Here is a 21,286-nt window from a genome sequence, read left to right on the forward strand (position 1 = left end):
TGTGTCCGTGAGAGGGGGAAATCTTCATGGAGCCAGCAGCTGATGCAGTGGAATAACCCCTCTCACCGCAGCGACACTCTCTTAACAAACACACACCGCTGCAGCTGGGCTAATTATAAAAACCACCTGGTCCCATTAGAAACTTAATTCCTATGGGAGGGAGGTTGGTTTCAGTTCTTCACGCTGGAAGCAAGTTTTAGCAAAGCTGCCTCTTGCAATGCTGATAAAAGAGGCGCCCATCGGGCTCACCTGGACATCTCTACAGGAAAACAAACTGGTTTATTCAGAGTTCAAAGGCTTGCACTTCACTTTGTGGAAGCAGCCGATCACATCCAGCAATAACAAAAGCACCTTTGCAGTAATGGGGGAGAGGAGGAGCAGCTCATGCAGCTCTTATGTTTATACCCTACTTTTCTTCCAGCACAGAATCCAAAGCAGCACAAATGGTTGCATGGAGAGAGGGTCCCCCCATCCAGGGAGTGACCTCACCTGAACCCCTTAGTTTCAGCAAAATACTGACCCCCCCCCCAGTGCTTCTAGTCCACATCTGGAGAGGCCAGTGAAACTGCAGGATCTCGTCTGTGACAAGGAGCAGGCATTGGGACTGAAGTGGCCACTTGGTCTGAAGAGATCCTTGCAACAGCTGGGAAAGTGCAGTGGGGAGGAGGCCCCAGCTGCCGGGCCAGAATCTGGGACTTTGCAGAGTAAGGCCACACTGGATGGGAGACTTCCTAGGAAGCCTCTCTCAAGGCAGTTGGTTACTCTTCTATTTATTAAAAAAAAAAGTATGCCAGTCTGGGTGCCATTCTGGAAGAGAGGTGAGATATAAAGGAAAGAAGGTAACTCCTCTGGAGTGGCTGTGGGGATGAACACATTTGTGGCCCCTCATCCCCAACACACCCAGAGTCAGGAATGGGCTGTGGGAAAGTCTGCCCGTCCTTCGACCTTCCCAAAGCCAGGGAGCTCTTCAGCCAGTCCATTTGGCCTTCAGCTTCCTTCACAGGCGCTGGCTGCACCTTTTAGCCCCACGGCCCAGGAGTTCACTTGTACACCAGTCCCACTTGGGAGCGTGAAATCCCTGGGCAAGGCTGCCACAGGGAGCCTAAGTGGATCTCTGGCTCCTGGACCGCTGAGGAGAGCCAGTTCGCCCCCAGCAGAAGGATTGCAAATTCTTCCCACGAAACCACAGCCCACAGTGATGGGGGGCAGGGAGGAGGCTGCCCACGGCACCCCCCTGTCCAAAGTGGCTGAAGGGAGAAATGCCTGCAAGGCAACCTGCAGGCGGCCAGAATGGGCCAAGGCCCTCGGGAAGAAAAGGAGCGCCCAGTCAAGTCATCTGCTCCTAAAAAGAGACTCCATCCTGTCACCCTGAGGGAGTGTCACCAGGTGGTCCTCCTCCTGGAAGGGGTCTTTTCTCCACTCCAGCCGCCATGGTAGGCAGCCCAGAAGCATCCTGGCTTTTCCGCAGGTCCCAAAGAGGGCAAAGGGGGGTCTCCTGTGAGGTGGGCCCCAGGGTGGTGCCCTTCTTCAGAGGCCCACCTTCCCATTGGGTTGGAAGCAGTTTGTAGGCTGGCTCTGCAAGGGGTCCCTGCCAAGGCCGAGAGCGAGGAGTGGGCTGCCGTTGAGGATGGGGGCGCCCTGAGGGGGGGCTGGCTCAGGTGCTGCTTCCTCCTCCTCCTCCCCACTCAGAAGTAGCTGCTCCGTCTCTGTGTCCGAAGCCTCCCAGGAGTTGCAGCATTTGTTCTCCAGGCTGTAGAAGAAGGAGTGGGTGCGGAAGGCGGCGCTCATGTCGTCCTTGATGCTCTCCAGGATCTGGGCGAAGGTGGGGCGGAGGCGGGGGTTCTGCTGCCAGCACCAGGTCATCAGCTCGTGGCTGGAAGATCCACAAGGGCGGGAGTGGGGTGGAGAGTGAGAACGGCAGGGGGTCACTTCCCCCTCCACTACTGCACCACCCCCACCCCAAAGGCTCCACAAGGCAGCCTTGACACCAGCCTGCTGCTGGCTCCCAAGAGGAGGAGTGTTTCAAGCCGCCTTGCTGTGGGGGCCCAGATGGGGAGGCCCCCACAGGCCATGCACAGCCCAAGGACTGCCAGCAAGGGGCCCGAGGGGAGGCGAGGGGGAGGGAGGCGCATCTGCCTTTGCACAGCCCAGATGCTACCTGGATGGATGGACTGACAGACAGACACTGCTGGGGCGCTTACAGCTTCTGGGGACAGTTCTCTGGCTTCTCCAGGACGCCGTTGTCCATCACGAAGTGCAGGACCTGCTCGTTGGACATGCCCTGGTAGGGCTGCTCAGCCAGCGTCGCGATTTCCCACAGCACCACCCCAAAGGACCTGCAAGAGAAGGGGCACAGGTGAGGAGAGGCGCCCAGGACAGCCATTGGGCACAGGTGGTCTTCGCAAGGTTTACGGTGGGAGGGAGCAGACAGGCCCTCAACACGAGGGTCCAAACCAAGATGCTGCTCAAGTGCAGGGCCTCCGCCTCCTCCCTCTGCCCCACAAGGACCAGCAAACAAGACGTGGCTCACTAGAGAGTGCCATGAGCAGGAGCCACACCTGTCACCCTCAGCCTCTGTCCCACACATCCTTGAAAGTACCTGCTTCCAATCCCAGATTATCCTTGAGTGAAAATACCATGGAAGGGTAAACAAAGGTGACAAGGTGTGCCAGAACTCCCTGGGACTGGAAACCTGCCGCCCGCCCCCCCCGCCCCGGATGACAAGCCTGCCTCTTCCTCTCCCAAACACCCACCAGATGTCCGAGTGTGTGTTGAAGAGGCCGTCCTTCAGGGCTTCCGGGGACATCCAGCGGACAGGCAGCAGACCTTTCCCCCCTTTGCGGTAATAGTCCGTCTCATAGATGTCCCTGGTCATGCCGAAATCTTTTGAGGGGAACCAAGATGAAGAGAATTTGGCAGGGAGGGAGACAGGCAGCCAGAGGAGCTGCAGTCGGAGCTGCAGGGAGCCCTCGGGGCACCAGGAGGTCTGGTCCAGGGAGGCTGGGGCCACCAGAAATGGGGGAGGGGGTTGTTGCTGCAGCAGCAAACAAACACTGCTACCCCCCTGGGCGTCCGAGCCTCAACCACGACCACCTCTACTTGTAGAGAATGACAGTGATAACACCCCTGAACCCCAACCTGGCCTCACCCCCAATCTTCACAGTGAAGTCCTCTGACACCATGCAGTTGCGGGCAGCAAGATCCCGGTGGACAAACTTCTTGGCGTTCAGGTAGGCCATGCCATCCGCGATCTCGCCAGCCATCTGGATCATGTCCCTCAGCGATGGGGGAGGCAAGCCAGGGTTATTCTAGGAGAAAGAACCACAAAATAGCCTGTCCCAGGGCAGGGGGGAAGAGACCAACAGGACTTCTTCTCTGGGAAAATTTCCTCAGCCACTCCCGGAGAATGCCATGCGCTCAGTCTGTCTCCATACTTTGGTTTTGTCTTCCAGCTACTATTCGAAGCTGGCAAAAGCCGGCAGGCAAGGAGACCCCAGACTGGACGCCACCCTCCAAGATGGGAAAGGAGTTTATGAACTCCCTCAGTGCCCTGGGCAATGGAACTTCAGCACAAATCAAAGCCCAGCTTCCCATAGTGTAATGTGGGCAATCCCCACCCTCTGGCTTTGGACTGTATTGGCGACATGTTGCTCTGCTGCAAACAGGTGCAACTGCTTCTCCACCCAAGCAGGCTGCTTTGCTTGAGCCCTGGAAGAAAGCCTGGGGGAGGCTCTGCCCGTCACTCACCTCAGCTTCCGGCCTGAGGGAACGGAGGTAGCTTTTCAGGTCCCCCCTCGTCATCAGCTCCATGATGACCAAGGCAGGCTGGCCCTGGGAGACTACGCCAAGAAGACGGACCTGAGAGCCAGCAGAGATAAAAGAGGCCAGCTGGCATGTAGAGGACGCTCTCAAAGTGCTCAGCGCGCACACAGGAGGGGGGTCCAGTAACCCTAACGCCACCCCCACAGAGTAGGCCAGTATTAGCATTCCCACACTGCGGAGTTGAATGGGGCAGGATGAGCACCTGGCAGATCACCTCCAACCCTCTAGCAGAGCAAGACGGGGGCAACGACTTTCCCCCTTTGCATTGCTGCAGTTGGTCATCCAAACACCAACTTTGGCACACCCCACGTCATCCAGCCACATGGAAGCTGAAATCTAGCCTGTTCCTCTCTGGGAATCCAGGCAGGGCTGCCCTGAGGTATTTTGCAGCAGACGCTGCCCACCAACCCACAGAACAAGTTGCATAATCCCCAAGGCTGATCAAGTTAGTTTGGCACCCGAGGCAGAATGTCCCACGAGTGTCTCCCCCAGGAGAACAAAGCACAACAATAGCAGCTCTGGTACCATATGCTGCTTTTCCTCAGCTGTCCAAGGGGAGGGCCGGCCCACTTACCACGTGGTGGCACCTGAAGGCTTTCATGACCGAGGCCTCATTCAGGAACTCGATGCGCTCCCGCGTGGTGGCCAGCTCGTTGACCGTCTTCAGGGCCACCCTGGTCTTCTCTCCCTCCTGCTCAATGTCCTTGGCAAGCCCTTCGTAGACCATCCCAAAGGAGCCCTGGCCCAGCTCCCGCAGCACTGTTATCTTCTCCCGCGGCACCTCCCACTCGTCCGGGACGTACACTAGCCAAGGAGAGGCACCGAAGGAAAAGCACAAAGCACTCAGTGTGGGGCACACACATACGCCCCCCAGAGGCAAGGCTGGGGGGCCTGGAAGTTGGTGGAGTGGCAAGGCCAAGGGTGGAATCAGGTGGGGAGTCCTCCTGCACAAGCCCTTCTGCAACACTGAGCGGGGGCGGGGGGGCACAGCTGCTGCTTCCCCAACCTGCTGCCCCCTAAAAGAACTGGACCAAAACTCCCATCAGCCCCAGCGTGGTCAGGGATGATGATGCAAGCCGGGGGTCCAGGAAAACCTGGAGAGCCCCCGGCTAGGGACAGGGGAGGCGTAGGGCATCAGCAGCAGCATCTGTCAGTTCCATAGCAATGCTCCACCTTTGCCCTCACAGACAGAGGGTGCCCCTGGTGTCCTCCCCGCCTCTGCCTCTGCCTTCGAAAGGTGAGCCGTACTCACTGTTTGAGGTGCTGAAGTATTCAGGGTTGACTGAGGCGTACAGCGTGCCACTGGGGTATCCCTCTGTGCTTCTGGGAGGGAGAGACAAAGGGCTCAAGTCCTTTGCATGGCAGGGACCACAGTGGCGGTGAGTTCCCCTCCCCCTTAGGACCCTCCTGTGGGATTTTGGTCCAACGTCATTGCTGACCTGGTCCATGTCAAGTTAAATCAACACTTCTCTGCCAGTAGAAAGTGTGAGCCGACCCTTCCCCAGAGAAGGTTCTGGAAGGGACACACACTGACCATCAGCCAGGCTGGCTCTTGGGGGGTGGAGAGCCATAACATCTGGAGGGCCACAGATTCTCCACTCCGTGTTGCGGGGGGGGGGACGACACCTCTAACAGTGCCAGGGTCCTGCCGGTTCCATATTACCTTTTCTTGTTGTATAAGAAAACAAAGACGGCCAGGCAAGTGATCCCCACCATCAAGACAACGGGCATCAGCGTCAAGAGCACATAGAGGTTTCCGGGTTCCTCTTCCTCTACTTGTAAGGGGGTTCATGATGGAAGTAAGTTTTGGGGGGCAGAGAAAGAAACATGTAATTATTACATAACTATTTAACATTGATCAAACAACTTGCCCCAACTGGGTTTGTTTGTGTGTTTTTAATATCCTGAGGGGGAATCCTGGGCCATTTCAGGCTCTTAGAAACGACATGTACACAACTCTCTCTCTCTCTCTCACACACACACACACACACACTCACACACCCCACTCAACGGCTGCTCTGAATTCCATCTGCTGGTCTGGGGCAATATTTTGTCTGCTTTCCTAACATTTGGCACCACGTGATAAAAAGGATTCTAAATTTATGCACTAAATGACCCACAGCATTTTGGTGCAACTGCTGGCCATCATTTGGGCTCCCTAATTAAGTGGATGGGACATGCTAAGCCTCTGAGGAATATAAATATTGTCCCCATAAACATCCTCCCTTCTGCGCTCCTAGAGATAGAGAGACCACATCACTTTCTGCACAATGGCAGCCTTGATTACGGGAGACATAAAACAGTTGCTCCCTTTCTATCTATTAATCTCTAGACACGTGGACTGGAGGATATTGTTTTGGGAGGGGGGTGTTAAAGGGGGTTGTTACTGATTTTTTAAATCTTTATTTTAGATTTTATTATGATTTATGTGGAAATTGTCCAATTTGGCTGTGTATTTTTTAATGTTTTATTTACTGTTGGTGATTGTTTCTGTAATACTGTATTTTTTCATGTTGTAAGCCATCTCGGGCAGGGTTTGAACTATGGAAAGGCGGTATACAAATAAAATTATGTATTATTGTGAGTTTGTGGGAGCCGGACTACTCTAATCCCTGGATCTAGCAAGTGTTAAAATCTTAATAATAGTAATAATAATAATTTATTCTTTATACCCCACTCCTAAAATAATAATAATAATAATAATAATAATAATAATAATAATAATAATAAAGCAATAAAAGATCAAATATTGAAAACTTCCCTAAACAGGGCTGCCTTCAGATGTCTTCTAAAAGTTGGATAATTGTTTATTATGGGAGGGTGTTCCACAGGGTGGGAGCCATCACCAAGAAGGCCCTCTGCCTGGTTCCCTGTAATCTTCTCGCAGGGAGGGAACTGCCAGAAGGCTCTCGGCTCTGGACCTCAGTGTCTGGCTGAGTGATGGGGGTGGCCAAGGCCATGTGGGGCTTTAAAGGTCAGCACCAACACTTTGAATTGTGCTCGGAAACGTCCTGGGAGCCAATGTAGGTCTCTCAGGATTGGTGTTTTATGGTCCCAGCAGCTGCTCCCAGTCACCAGTCTAGCTGCTGCCTTCTGGATTAATTGCAGTTTCCGGGTCTCTCTACATAGCCCCACATAGAGTGCCAGGCTAGGTTCCTGGGTGATGCTCACTTTTGGGGCTGATTAGTCTCCTTTTGTCACCAAGGCCCACAAAGCGACCATCTATTGATGGAAGGGGGTGAGGACTGCACTACAGCTCCTACCAGGTTTCCAGGCAGCTGGTCCTGCTGTCCCCTGGGACTGGAGCCCAGGAACAGCAGCAGGTTCCTCTCCCCTGTTTTTATTCATCCAAGCAGCTGTGTGCTTCTCCTCTTTGCCCCAAAGGGATCTCTTTCACCATTAGCCCCCAAGCTTGCCCTGAAAGTGGCGTAAAGGAAAACTTTTTTTCTGGAGTTCCCCAGAACACCCACCTGCCAGCATCTGGGGACACATTTCATGAGAAGTTAAACCAGAGATACAAACTGTTCCAGGCGTCCTGGCTTGCCCTGCCTCCCGCTGCCCCCCCCCCCCATCATCACAGGGTTTCTCCGTTGTGTCACCAGATGAACCTCCCTGAACTGCCAGGGTTGCTTAGTCCAAGTCAACCATTCTCTTCCTTCTCTCTTCTGCTCGCCTTGCCCACGCTCAGCCTCCACCACCTACCCGGACCCAGGATGTAAAACTTGATCAGTCCGGTCCACGAGCCGTTCCCTGACAGTGAAGTGGCCCGGACTTTGGCAGAGTAATTTCCAGGCTGGAGGAGGTCGAGGAGGTAGCCCCCGTTCCGAGTGTAGCGGTGGCGAGAGACGCAGACAACCGAGGTGACTTTCTGCAGGAGAGGAAGAAGGAAACCGAGGAGGAGACAGGCGTGAGTGGTGCCTCAGGGCAGTGGCGTAGCGTGGGGGTGCAGGGGGGCCGGCCACACCAGGCGCAACATCTGGGGGGGCACTCGCACTCGAGTGCTAAAATCCATGGGTTAGGGGGCGCAAATTACTTGCCTTGCCCCGGGTGCTGACAACCCATGCTACACCACTGCCTCAGGGGCCTGTGGATCACTCTTTACAGTAGGCCTGTAGGTGGGGAAGTTCGAAACCCCAGGCTTGTGGCTGCTGGCGGGGGGGGGGGCAAGGATGCAGTGGCTGCAAGTGGCAGGGTCTAGTTAACCAGAGCCAGGATGCTACTACTGCTGGATCAGGCCAAAGGGGGACCAACTCCTCCAAAATCCTGCTCCTTCTCACAGTCACCAACCAGATGCCCCGAAGGCATCTATCCCCACTGCTGGTGTTGCTGAGCACACTGCCTCTGATCCATCATGACTGCTAGTAACATTAGAGAGCCTTATCCTCCATTAAGAGCTCTAATCCCTCTTTGAAGCCAGTCACCATCACTGCCTTGTGCGGCAGCAAATTCCTCTCTCCTGCTTGTCCTGAATCTTCAAACCTTCCGTCTCCTGCTGCTAATAAATGTTCCAGCGCATGGCCCTGCTGCCACCACTAGGCCTCCAGCCCCTTCCTCACCTCACTCTCCCGGCTGTACTTGATCTCGTACTTGAGGATGAGCCCGTTGGGGTTCTTCGGCTCCTCCCACTTGAGGAGGACTCGGTTTTTCCCTGCTGGCTCCCAGGTCACGTTGCCAGGGATGTTGTCTGCTTGAGCTGAGCAGAGAGAGCAAAGCAAAGGAGCTCCTGAGTCGCTTCAAGTGGAGTCGGGTGTGGGATTTAGTACGGCTGACGGAAGCCCATCACTCTCTCCCTTCCTTCCACCCTTTGCCCAGGCAGGGCGAGAAGGAGCACAGAGCTCTTCATAGCTCATGGGACACCTTGTGCAAAATGCTCATTCCTGGATCACATTTGCATCATTCCCAGAGCCGGACCACCCATGAGGCAGACTACGGCAACCGCCTCAGGTGGCAGAATCCAAAGTGTGACTCCACAAACAAGCCCCTGCCACCGTCACCACCAGAGAAGCGGTTGCAGCAGCTTCCAAGTTCCAGCAAGATCTCATGAGAGCCCTGCGCAGCATTCCTGAGACCCCAGAAAGTGAGATGGAGTGCCTTGCTGAATGAAGTCTTGGGAAGCTGGCGTGTGGCCTCTGCGTGATCTCGTCAGAACCTGGAAGCCACAGTCCCACAACTCCAGTAATCGAGGCATCAGCAGGGGCAGCAAGGGGGGGGGGCAGATGCACTGGGCGACATCTTCCCATTTCACTGCAGGTGACGAATTGAGACAGGCCGCCCCGATCATTCTGGTAGAGAAGAGCCCGTTGATTCAGACGATGGACTGCACAGGCTACTTACCAGCTAGCGATGGGGACGGGAGTTGTACAAAGAGGCAGGACCAGGGCTGGCCTTACCGTGAGGCAAAGCAGGGCAGGCAGGCATAAAGGGGCAGCTGAGCTCTCTGCTCCTGCCTGGGGCTGATGCCCCCCCCATGTGGCTTGCTGGGGGGGCTCTCTGGCACTTACGTTCCGGCATGGTTCTGGCAAAGACAAAGGTGGCAGCGCTGCAGCCCACAGTCTGCGCAGCGTGGTTGCAGGCATGGATGTCGATGCGATATTCAGTAAAATGGCGCAGGTTAGAGATGGCCGTCCGATCCCGGACCACTTTATCCTCAAAGATGCGGAAATCCTTCTCAGTTTTGGAGCTGCTGGCCCCTGTGCGGTTTGGGGTCACTCCATTCCCCAGGACCTCTGGGGACGATGTGTTGGCAAAGGCATGGCCAGGAAGAGGGGTTACGGCAAAGGTGTCCCTGCGCCTCTTTGGGATCCTGTCACAGCAAAGGAAGCAGAGCGGTGAGGCCTTGGGGCAGAGTGTGGGGTAGGGCAGGCCTGTCTGCTGGGAGATGCTGTCTACCCTACACCTCAAGGTAGACGACGAGTGTCATGCCCAGCCCTTAGTCCATGGAGGACAAACCAGACACAGTCGGGTTAGGGTCCAAACGTATTACAGTAGAAAGCTGGACAGGAGTTTCCACCGTCCTTCTGCCTGTGATACTGATTCCCCCAGGATCCCCCAACAGTTAAGAGTGTGGGGATGTTGCCTGGGGCTTGGTAGGCAAGGGCAGGCAATAGGAAGAAGGGAAACGTCTGGTCCTGCAGGGGTGGGGGAGAGGGGAAGAGACCCCCTTTTCTTCCTGAAAGGGGTCCATTCTCTGCAGCCCAATATTACTGTATAGTCTGCACTGTCTGTGCATTTTGAGAGAGCCTCCAGATGGTGGGACAAACTTGAGGCATCCCTTTAAAGAAATGTTTCTAGTCCTCAGGAAAAGCCTGAAATGTGTGAACATTCCTTTTCATTTTCAGCTACACTCTGCAGCTTACCTGTAAGAGATCTTGTTGATGGAAGTGACCTTCCAGGGGGGTCTGAAAAGAACAAAGAAGGTGAAAATCTCTGCTTACTACCCCCTGGCTCCAGCCTTCTCCTTTGCCTCTGGTGAATATTTCAGCTGCTGAGAGCACAGCCACAGGGGTGGGAGCAGGTGAGAGTTGGTGGCCCAAAACATCCAGGATGGAGAAGGCTGAGGTTGCATGTCACTGGGGAGGGGACTCCCCAGCCCCATCTCTGCCTCAGACAATATTGGAGAGCTGCTGTTGCTGCCAGTCAGAGTAGACATTACCAGGAGACAGATAGGTAGCCGTGTTGGTCTGCCATAGTCAAAACAAAATAAAAAAATTCCTTCCAGTAGCACCTTAAAGACCAACTAAGAAGTGTGCATGCACACGGAAGCTCATACCTAGAACTAACTTAGTTGGTCTTTAAGGTGCTACTGGAAGGAATTTTTTTATTTTGTATTACCAGGAGAGATGGGTAAAACCACCCTAACCTAGAATAAGCCAACTTAGGCCAGTCTTTTCAAACTTTTTCAGACTAGCCCTGCAGGACACTTGTGGAAATAAGGCTCGGGAATCTCCAGAGCCCCAGTTTGGGGGGGGGGGGTGCTGGGCCTGCAAACAGTTGACAGTGCCCTTCCTGCCTAACATTTTCAGGCTCAAGATGCCTGCTCTGCAGTTGGGGAAGAAGCGCTGGGAGTCAGTGGAAGGTTTGGAGTGCCAAGACGGCAGAGAGAACCAGCACCAGTTCTGACAGGTTCTCCCGTCAGCTGACCATTGCTGCTGTCAGCCCTGACTTCCGCCCGCCCACCCGCCCATGGAGTCACAATCCCAAACCCCACAGCCTGGCCTGCACAGCTCTAGCCCCGGTCACCTGGGGATGATGATGGAATTATGCAGGAAGTTTTCAAACTTCTTCTGGAAAGAGACGGTTTCATCCCTCAGGGGGGTTTGCCCCACAGGGCTTTGGCATGGGCAGCACTGCTGCTCCTCTCCATCCTCCTGGCCTTCGCCATCGTCTGTGTCAAAGCGAGTGTCTGCGCTGCTGGTGGGCAGGCGGAGGCCTGGCAGGGCGAGAGGAGAGAGGGTGTGAGCAAAGGCCCTTTGGGAGCTGCGCAAGGTCCATGCGCCACGGAGCAGGCCAGCCACCTCACCTTTGTGGCAATAGTCATTGACAAACAGCTCAGAGTCCTCAGCCAGCTGCTGCCACAAGACCAAGTAGTAGGTGATGTTGCCATTGGGCTGGCTGGGTGGCTTCCAGCGGACAATGAGGTGGGACGAGGAGTTGGACATGGAGATGACGTCCCGGGGAACTGTTGGAGCTGGACATCGGCAGGAGGGCAGACAGTGTAATTGAAAGAGAGAGAAAAAGAGAGGGAGAAAGAGAACCAATATACAGAGCCAGTGTGTTGTGGCAGCTAGAGTGTCAGACTACAACCTGAGAGAGACCAGGGTTCAAGTCCCCATTCAGCTATGAAGCTTTCTGGGTGGCCCTGGACCAGTCACTTCCTCTCTCAGTCTAACCTAATCTCAGCCATCTTTAAAGTTTTGAGGTGGCCTCAGTGCAGCCCTCCATCTCATGCTAGGCCTCTTCTGCCTCCACAGACGGGAGAGCTCCTTTCAAGGTCCCTCTGCTGCAGGCCCAGAACCCCCACGGCATCCCAGCAACTCTACTCAGAGCCCGGTCCCCGTCCAAGGGGTGGATGACACTGGTCACAGGCTCCTGCTCCTCCCGCCCGCCCGCGTTACCTGCAGGCATGGTACGGATGTAAACCACCTCGCTCTGAGCCCCGTAGTTGCGCCTCTCCTCGGCGGTGGTGAGGGTGATGGCGCGCACAAAGATGGCATACTGGGTCCAGGGCTTGAGGCTCTGAAGCACCACCCCCGGCTCCTGCTCGTTGTTCAGGGGCGGCTCCACGTCCACCACGTTCCAGCTGTTGGCACCGCAGGCGTCCTGCCCAATGTATTCCGTCACGTTCTGGAAGGGCCTGGGGGATGAGGCACCCAAGGGAGGGTCAGGCCTGCAGGAGCAGCCGGGAGGGAAGGCAGCGTGGCTCCCCTCCTGCCACCGCCACTGCCTCTCCAACTGCCGGGCACTCGGCAGACCAAGAAGGAGGCTCAAAGAGGTCCATTTTGGCCTCTCACTTTCCCCACCTTCAGTTCGGTTCTCCACATTTCCACATCAGTTTGTGGATATATATTTTTAAGAAGGTTCTCCTAATACACACGCTCTTGCAAAGCAAGGTTCCCAATATAAGGCATTTCCTTTGGACTTTTCAATAATATATTTATTTTTATGCACACTGCACCCTCCTAGCCTGTGCTTTTCAGAACACATTCAAGTTTCACTGCATACGGTTCCAGAAGGGGCGGATTTGGTATCTTCCCCTTCAGGTGTGCTGGGTGTCCAGCAGAAAAGAGCAAATCCTCCCCCCCCCCCACACACACCTGAGGCTCCCCAAAGACTTACGATTCCTTGTAGTAGATGATGAAGCTCAGGCGGTCGTGGTACTCTGGGGGCCGGTAGCGCTCCCACTTGAGGAAGATGCGATCTGACTCAGTGGTGTTGGACACAAAGCGCAGGATTTGGGTCTTGCCTGAAATGGCGGGGGGGGGGTTTTAAACTGGAAGGAGTCTTGAAAACTGGCAGGGGCGAGGAGTGGGGGAGGAACACAAGTGGCTTCAGGGAGCAACAGTGGAACTGGCAAAGAGCTGGAAAATTTCATGGGCAAAGGTCAAAATGTCTCTTTCATTTCTAGCTGTGCAAATGACAAAAATCCCAAACCCTGTTTTCACTGAAAATGTTCTGGGAGAAAAGACCTGGAATAAAAGTTGGTCGGGGGAAGGGGTTGGGATGACGGCTGCTGCTGCTATTGGGGTTGCAGGTATTGACTGGGGCACCCTAAAGATGTAACAGTTTGAAGGTCTCTCGCCTTTTTGATGCAGCAGATGAACAGGGCTGCTGCCCCTCTGAAATGGGAGACAGACCAATGAAGGAAAAAGCCGGGCTCCATGAGCTCTGGTAGTGGCCAGTTTTAAGCAGTGAAGCCAAAAGGACCAACCAACCACAAGTCCAGCCTTTCTCCAACTTGGTCCCCCCCCTGCCAGATGTTGCTAGACTCAAGTTCACCTCATCATCTCCCCTGACCCTTGGCTGTACTGGCTGTTGGAGCGACGGGGGGACAAGAGGAACAACAGCTGGGGGCACCAGTTTGGGAAGGCACCCCAACTTCCTTGTGGGGCAACCCCCTCTCCATCTCCGATTGCCACTGCTACCCTCATTTCTGCTACGAGGTGCCCACCAGGGTCCCTCAATGCTGTGCCCCCCCAAGCCCTCTGCCCCCCAGAGCAACTCACAGGAGGCTCGGTCGCCATTGGTCCGGGGATTGATCTCTGCTTTGTTTTGTCTGCCCTTTGTCCCTGTGATCTCCTCCATGCGGTAAATCTCTGACAGGCAGAGCCTGGGGTTGAAGGCAAAGTACATCTTGCCGACGGGGATAGAGAGGCTGTGGTGGCTCCAGTCCCAGAGCTGCTGGAGGTTCTGGTTGTCCAGCACGTAGAGCGTGTAGTTCCTGGAGGCGAGACGGAGGAGGGTGTTTTACAGCCTGCCCTGCCGGGGGGGGGGGGGGCGTGCCCTTGCCCATGACTCACCCGTCCACCATGGAGTCCCCTCGGATGAGCTTGAGGTTCTTGAAGAAGGACAAAGAGATGAGGGCAAAGGAGTGCTTGATCTTCAGGAAGCCTGTGATGGTCTCAATCAGGCCTAGGCTGCCCTGCAGGGCGGAGGCCAGGTTATCTGTAGGAAGGGAGAAGCAGCTTTTAGGCTTTTTGCATGTTTGAAATGATTGCCTGGTGCTGTGCTGTGATCTTTCTTCAAGCACTTTATGCTTTTCAACACACATTTCTTTTACTCTTTTAAAAACCTGTCCCAAGAAAGGGGAGGTGGCTTCCTAAATGGCATGATTAATAATAATAATAATAATAACAATAATAATAATAATAATACCTTTATTGTCAATGTACAACCTGTGTACAATGAAGTTAACCGAGCCTCCTTCCCCCCCCCCAAACACTCAATCTCATTGTACTCTGTGCTTGTTGCACAACACACCAACCCCGAAAGTCAGTTGCACTATATTATTTTCCATTCAGCAGCCTAACAGCCCATGGATAGAAACTGTTTTTTAGCCTGTTGGCATGACTGATTATACTTTATCTCCTGCCCGAGGGCAGAAGATTAAAGAGGTGTTGGCCAGGGTGTGAATCGTCCCTGAGAATTTTTTTCACTCTCCTAAGGCAACGATCCCTTGCAATGTCATCTAGCGGGCTCAGGGGACAGCCCATGATATCATGTACTGTGTTCACCACCCTCCGTAGAGACTTTCTGTCCGTGGCTGTCAAGCCAACATACCACACTGTGATACAGTATGAGAGGACACTTTCTTTTGTGGAAGGTTATCAGTTGTTGTTTAACATTGTTCTTTCGCAAGACCCTGAGGAAGTGGAGTCTCTGTTGGGCCCTCCTAACCACCTGAGTTACATTGCTTTTCCAAGTGAGGTCTTCACTAAGCTAAACTCCCAGAAATTTAAAGGAGGAGACTCTCTCCACACAACCACCCCTGATATACAACGGGACAGGTTCCCCTCTCTTCCTCCAAAAGTCCAGCACAATCTCCTTTGTCTTGCTAATATTTAGGTGCAAGGTATTCTCTAGGCACCATGTAGATACTTTTTGAAACCCCCCCCCTCCGTATGCTGATTCATCCCCACCTGTAATTAGACCGATTATGGTAGTATCGTCTGAAAACTTAATAATTACAGTGGATGGATCAGATGAAATACAGTCCTATGTATACGACAAGTACAGGAAGGGACTCAGCACACATCCCTGTGGGGTGCCAGTGCTGAGTTTTGGGGTCCTTAAATGATCCTTCAGCTGCAAAGGAAAAGAATATAGACCCCCCCAAGTTAAATCTGAGGAAATCTGAATGCATGGCAGGCTAACCCCTCAAGTCGTCCCTCTACAGATTCAGTCCCTCAGTGGGCAGAGCCAGACCTCCCTCCCTGGAGCGCCCAGCCCCCTGGGGCTCAGCCACTCACCTCCCCGGCGGATGTTCAGGATGAGGTTGCCCTCGATGAGGGTGCAGCCAGCCAGGTCCCTGGCTGCCCTGGTGGAGTCAATGGTCTTGGTGCCCACCTTGCATTCCTTTGGGCAAAGCCCCTCACACTTGTGGCAGAAGATGCTGAAAGAAGGGGGTTGGGGGAGAGACCTGGAGATGATGCAGTGCATCATGCAGGGAGAGGCTTCTCTCCATCCCCCACCCCTCAGAAGCACCTTCCCCCAAAGAATCCCTCAGCCCCCTTAGCAAACCCCAGTTCCTGTTACTATTTGTAATGCAATTTCATTGGAAGTGCATTTCACAAAGACCAAATGGTAATGGGGAAAGGAGGGGGCAGTTGGGAGTTGGCGGGTTCTCTCTGAGAGTTCTGTCTTGACTGGGAAGGCGAGGAGGGAGGGGACTTCTGGCAGACACTGTCTGCAGGAGTCTGTAAATAAGACTTGTGGTTCAACTGTAGCCAACCTGTCAAGTAAAAAGATTTATCTTCAGCTATCTGCATAAGGCATATTTTTTTTATCACAAATAGCTAACAGTTCCCAGGATTTCTTTGACAGACATGAATGTCTTTTAAATGGATAGCAGGGCAGCAGCAGCAACCACCAAGAACCAACTTTGGGTTCATGTTCACACACTTTCATTCTCTCACACAGTATCAGCCAGGCACTGTATCTCACACAGCAGGCAGGATCAGGGCAGGACCCAGAAGGTGCACATTTCCTCTCCCTGGCCATGTGAGTTTGTGTGTGACCTGTACTTGTTCTTAGGATGAATGGGTGGGAAATGAGATTCTGACTCAACATTAGGAAGAACTTTCTGGTGACAGGAGCTCTTTGAAAGTGGAAGGGGCTCCTCAGAAGCTGGTGGACTCTGCTTCAGTAAAAGTAGTCAGACACACACTCTGGATTTAAGGGGTCAGTTTCGAAAACCTGAAGGAGCTACTGGATGTGATCCTGTGGTCAGATATACTAAATGAGAAGGGAGTCCAAGTAGGATGGGAGTTTCTAAAAGGAGAAATATTGAGGCCCCCAAGGAAACCGGTGTGGCTGCATAAGGAGCTTTCAGATGAGCTGAGAGTTAAGAAGAGCATGTATACAAAATGGAAGAAAGTGGAAATCACAAAGGAAGAGTATACATGTGAAGCCAACAATTGCAGGGAGAAGGCCAGGCAGGCAGGCTCAAGCGCAGAATGAGCTCAGGCTTGCAAGAGAGGTTGAAAATAATTTTAAAAGGTTTCTTTGGCTATGTCCGAAGTAAGAGGAAGAACAAGCAAGTGGTAAATGTGGGTTGAATGAGGAAACTGTCAGGTGGATTTTTAGCTAGTTGATTGACCGAACCCAAAGAGTACTCATTAATGGTTTGTCATCATCCTGGAAAAAAGTGACAAGTGGGGTGCCGCAGGGTTCTGTCCTGGGCCCGTTGTTGTTTAACATCTTTATAAATGACTTGGTTGAAGAAATTGAAGGGAAGCTCATCAAATTTGCAGATGACACCAAACTGGGAGGGGTAGCTAGTGCCACAGAAGACAGAATCAGAATTCAAAATGACCTTATCAGATTGGAGAACTGGGTGCAAGCTAAAGACAATAGGGACAAATGTCAGATTCTGCACTTAGGCAAGAAGAACCAGATACACAAATATAGGATGGGGAACCCCTGGCTTACCGGCAGTAGATGTGAGAAGGATCTAGCGGTCTTGGTACCCCTAGCTTCACATGACTCAACAGTGTGATGCAGCAGCAAAAACAGCTAATGCTATTCTAGGCTGCATCAACAGAAGTACAGTGTCCAGATCAAGGGAAGTAATAATATCACTCTATTCTGCCTTGGAATACTGTGTTCAGTTCTGGGCACCACAATTTAGGAAAGATGTCGACAAGCTGGAAGGTGTGCTGAGGAACAAGAGGAACAAGAGTCTTTGAGGAACGGTTGAAGGAGCTGGGTAGGTTTATCCTGGAAAAGAGGAGACTGAGAGGAGACAGGAGAGCCATCTTCAAATACCTCAAGGGCTGTCACCTGGAGGAGGGAACATGCTCGTTTTCTCCCACTCTGGAGGTTAGAACTCAAGCCAATGGCTTCAAGTTGAAAGAAAGGAGATTCCAACTAAATATTTGGAAAAACTTTCTGACATTAAGAGCTGTTCAGCAGTGCAAAAGACTCCCACGAAAGTGGTGGACTCTCCTTCCTTGGAGGTTTTTAAGCAGAGGTCGGATGGCCATCTGTCCTGGATGCTTTAGCTGAGATTCCTGCATTGCGGGGGCTGGACTAGATGGCCCTTGGAGTCCCTTCTGATTCTACAGTTCTATGATTCTGTGAAAACTGGGGCAAAAGTGTTTGAAGTGGCCTGATCAGTCCAACACTTGGCAGAACACAAATGAGCTCTCAGGCCCTTGACAAGTGTGGGGCGGGCCGGCTGGCCCCCTCACCTGCTCTCGTTCCTCTTGTACCCGGAGGGACACTCCGAGAGGCACTGCCTCTGGTGGATGACAAACTTGGAGGAGTCGCGGGGGTTCTCCGACACCTTGCGCAGGCTGGCGCAGTGCTCCGCGGTCACGCAGCGCCACCCCTCGTACTCGTAGGTCAGCTCCGGGCAGGAGCTCAGGCAGTGCCCGTTGAAGTAGAAGTGGCGGCAGGCGGTGCAGGCGTGGCTGTCTCCCGGGCGGCGGCAGCTCCCCAGGCACTCCTGGTGGCAGCACTCGGAGGAGCTGGTGCAGGCAGCACCCCCCGCTTTGCAGGGACACACTGCAAGGGAGAGAAAGGGGGCGGAAGCTGGAGTGGGAGGCAAGAGCAGCACTGGGAGAGCTGCCCCTCAGCTTCTCATTTCCCCCCAATCTTCATCTTAGCTCCCCTTATTCCACACCCCCCATGTCTGCAGATTTTTAAAAAGATCCACATGAAAATCACAGGTGCATTTTTGCGCACATTTCACCCAATATATTTTTGTACACAATTTTGCTTGTATGCCTCTTGCAAACAATTACCCCTTAGCCAGTTCATTTTTTGTATATTTCCACTAATACACACATTTTTGTGTGTATATTTCACTAATACCGTAGACCCGCAATTTATGTGCAGTTAACTTGTGTGCATTCAAAAAAATTTGAAAAGGGAGCAGAAAGACCTGACATTGCCCCCAATGTGTTTTGACTACACATGATGTTTGCTTTATTTGCTATCTCTAATGTAACCTCTGTGAGAGTTGCAAGTCTACTGCAATGGAGGAGTGAGAATTTCGAAAAGCAAGCTGAGTTTTATGGGTATTGGTTTAGTTGAGAGCCTGGCCCTGGCCTAGTGTCCATAGGACTGACTTCCATTCTCTTTTATGCTTTGTTTTAGTAATATTCTATTATGCCACCTTGGAAAAACATTTCTAATTTGAAAGGGGCCCTAGAAGTTGGGGCCGGCCCACCCATGAGACAAGGAGAGGTGAATGCCTCAGGCGGCAGGATGCACAAGGGCAGCAGAACACAATGTAGTGCTTTATCTCCTGCCTTGTTTCTGATGTCATCAGCATATAAACTGATAGTAAACTCCACCCTGTCTTAACACTTTTTAGTATTTCAAATCCTAAACCTTCAGCTAACAGCTCTGTGGAAACAGCAAACAGCAAGGCAGGAGCAGGCAACCTCGCCAAGCCTCATTTAAGCTAGTTGCCTCCATTTACTGGCACACAGACATTTGGGTTTGCATGGATCATCCTAATTCATAGCACAGATTGACCTCCCAATCTGTACCAGTCTGTTAATGAGTTAATGAATCAGAGGAGCCCTCCTGGCCCAGGCACAAAGGCCTCTTTCACCCTCTCCGCTGCCCTAGAGATGGTCCAGTCCAGCAGGAGGTGGTGCTGGACAGTGAGGCAGAAGGGGAAATCTCAGCTGCAACTCTTGAAACACCACACATCTACACAGCAGACCTGAGAGGCACATCTGGCCGCCTCGCCAAGAGGGAGAGCGCAAGGCCGCTGGAGGAACCAGTTGCATGCGCATGATAACGATCTGCCTGTTTGCAGTGTATATTTCATTAGCAGCTCTCTTGTTGACAGCAAACAAGCCCAGGAGACTCACATACTTTTATGAGAGTTTCACAACGGTGAGACAGGGCTGCAGCTGATGGGGGGGGTCTCCCCCAAAGGACAACGCAAAGGAGGCCAGGAGGGCATGGAGGGCTGATTCTAAAGAAGTAGCTCTTCTCAGGTCACTTACTAGATACTACACTGGCCTAAGCTTGCTGCCTTTCCAAAGACAAGTTTATCCCACACAGAATAGATTCCACAGATCAGCTGGGGTACTGCTCTGCCACTTGGCAGCCCAGAGCATTTCTCTAAGGAATCCTGAAGGAGCCTGAAAGGGTCCAAAAACTCGCCAAGGTGATGCTGGGAACGCTGGACCAGCAGCAGAGAAAGAGCCTGTGGGACCAGACCAAAGGGGGCCCTTTCAGTGCAGCACCCCAGGTGCCTTTGGGGAGCCCACAAGCAGAACCTGAAAGCAACAGCAATCCCCCCCCCCGACTCCCAGTGACTGGTATTATTCAGAATACCCATCATGGTTGAAGCCTAAGGCCAAGCTAGCAGTCATCAGAGGGCCTTTTCAGTGGCTGCAATTCCCTCCCTGGAGAAGCCACACTGGCTCCCTCTTTGCTGTCCTTCCACCGGCAGGCAAAGACTTTCCTTTTCAACCGTGCTTTTGGGAACAGACTGGTTTTAATGAAATGGCTGGGGCCATGTTGTTGTATTGTAATTATTTCCACAGGTGACAATTGTTTGGGGAGTGTCCAACTGATGCGCAATCACCAATGTGCAGATCCTTTTGGAACTGGAAGAGGGCAGAATGGGGGCAGGACGGGGCATGCATAGACATGCTCTGCCAACGCATGCAGGAACAAAACCCTCGTGCGAAATGGTTGCCGCCTATATGTTTTAAACAGATTTTATATACGTAAATAGTTTTAATTCTATCCATTTTTTTAAAATATTGTTGCTTTTGATGGTTTTTATCTGTAAACTGCCTTGAGCCCCATTAGGGGGAAAGGTGGGGTATAAACAAATGTGTCGTCATCGTTGTCATTACTTCCTGTGGGAAATGAGCAGAACTGGGGATCTGTCCTTCTGCGGTGGCATTTTTTAAAAACCAGGCGCTAGAGGGCAGGCGAGAAATGCCAGCAGCCAGCAGGGAAACTAATGACATCACCAGAGTTCCTAACTTGCTCACCTCATGCCTCCAATTTTGGAGAGCTCCTAAAAATAGGCCACAAAGGAATTAAAAAGTAAAGCACCTGTTTCCTAATAATAGTTCCTCTGTGTAAACACAGGAAAGAACAACGTTTATTGGGGCCTTGTTTTGAGGAGACTTATGCAGAAGCTCCCAGGCCGGATCATACCAGCCACACCTGTGTGTCTCCAGGCAACTAGCCAGCCAGGCTCCCAAGATAGCCGTGCCGGCAGAATGAGCCATGAGCCCAGCCAGGGAGGAACGTCAGTGTGTAAGGAGAGAGGGAAGGGGGCCCTCCCAGCTCAGGCAGCGGCAGCCTGAAAGGAAGGGGTTAAAAGGACACAGGCATGGCTTTTGTAGAGCCTGGCTGCAGCTGGATCAGGCCCAAAGGGGCTCCTCTAGCCCGGTATCCTGTTCTCACAGGGGCCAAACATTTTCCTGTGGGAAGGCAGCAAGCGGGACCCGAGTGCAAGAGCCCTCTGCCCTCCTGTGGTTTCCAGCACCTGATATTCAGAAGAGCAGAGGCATCATGGCAAGAAGCCACCGGCAGCAGGACCTGTGCTCTCAAAACCCAGCATTATTCACAGCAGCCATTGACCACCTTGTCCTCCATGAATTTGTCTAATCCCCTCTTAAAGCCACAGCAACCTCACCCCACCGTGCCTTGTTTGGTCCTGATTCTCCACTGCCCTCGGCAACAGCTAGTTATATGATAACTGTTGGATTTGTGGCTGATGGACTATAAATAAATTATATTTGGGTTCGGATTAACTGTT

The 21,286-nt window shown here is 52.8% G+C and overlaps 1 protein-coding gene across 2 annotated transcripts in view; it reads right to left on the reverse strand.

Moving 5' to 3' along the window:
- Window positions 1-745: 745 nt before the first annotated feature.
- Window positions 746-21,286, reverse strand: part of INSRR (insulin receptor related receptor) — a gene marked incomplete at its 5' end in the record, with an annotated part of 30,082 nt that continues 9,541 nt past the window's right edge. Inside the window, 20 exons of one of the 2 annotated variants that reach the window (XM_081891315.1) lie at window positions 746-1,873; window positions 2,202-2,336; window positions 2,754-2,883; window positions 3,149-3,308; window positions 3,748-3,858; window positions 4,397-4,626; window positions 5,075-5,145; window positions 5,486-5,597; window positions 7,525-7,690; window positions 8,379-8,515; window positions 9,324-9,625; window positions 10,179-10,220; window positions 11,062-11,251; window positions 11,342-11,509; window positions 11,937-12,175; window positions 12,658-12,784; window positions 13,545-13,759; window positions 13,839-13,983; window positions 15,288-15,430; window positions 17,730-18,045. In XM_081891315.1, coding sequence (XP_081747441.1) covers window positions 1,528-1,873; window positions 2,202-2,336; window positions 2,754-2,883; window positions 3,149-3,308; window positions 3,748-3,858; window positions 4,397-4,626; window positions 5,075-5,145; window positions 5,486-5,597; window positions 7,525-7,690; window positions 8,379-8,515; window positions 9,324-9,625; window positions 10,179-10,220; window positions 11,062-11,251; window positions 11,342-11,509; window positions 11,937-12,175; window positions 12,658-12,784; window positions 13,545-13,759; window positions 13,839-13,983; window positions 15,288-15,430; window positions 17,730-18,045 — 3,485 coding nt within the window. In that variant the 3' untranslated portion in view covers window positions 746-1,527. The remainder of the gene's footprint in view (window positions 1,874-2,201; window positions 2,337-2,753; window positions 2,884-3,148; window positions 3,309-3,747; window positions 3,859-4,396; window positions 4,627-5,074; window positions 5,146-5,485; window positions 5,598-7,524; window positions 7,691-8,378; window positions 8,516-9,323; window positions 9,626-10,178; window positions 10,221-11,061; window positions 11,252-11,341; window positions 11,510-11,936; window positions 12,176-12,657; window positions 12,785-13,544; window positions 13,760-13,838; window positions 13,984-15,287; window positions 15,431-17,729; window positions 18,046-21,286) is intronic. The other variant, XM_081891316.1, reaches the window with a different exon arrangement.

This window comes from Podarcis melisellensis, assembly GCF_964234715.1.
Source record: "Podarcis melisellensis genome assembly, chromosome: 16".
In the NCBI taxonomy this organism is placed as follows: Eukaryota; Metazoa; Chordata; class Lepidosauria; order Squamata; family Lacertidae; genus Podarcis; species Podarcis melisellensis.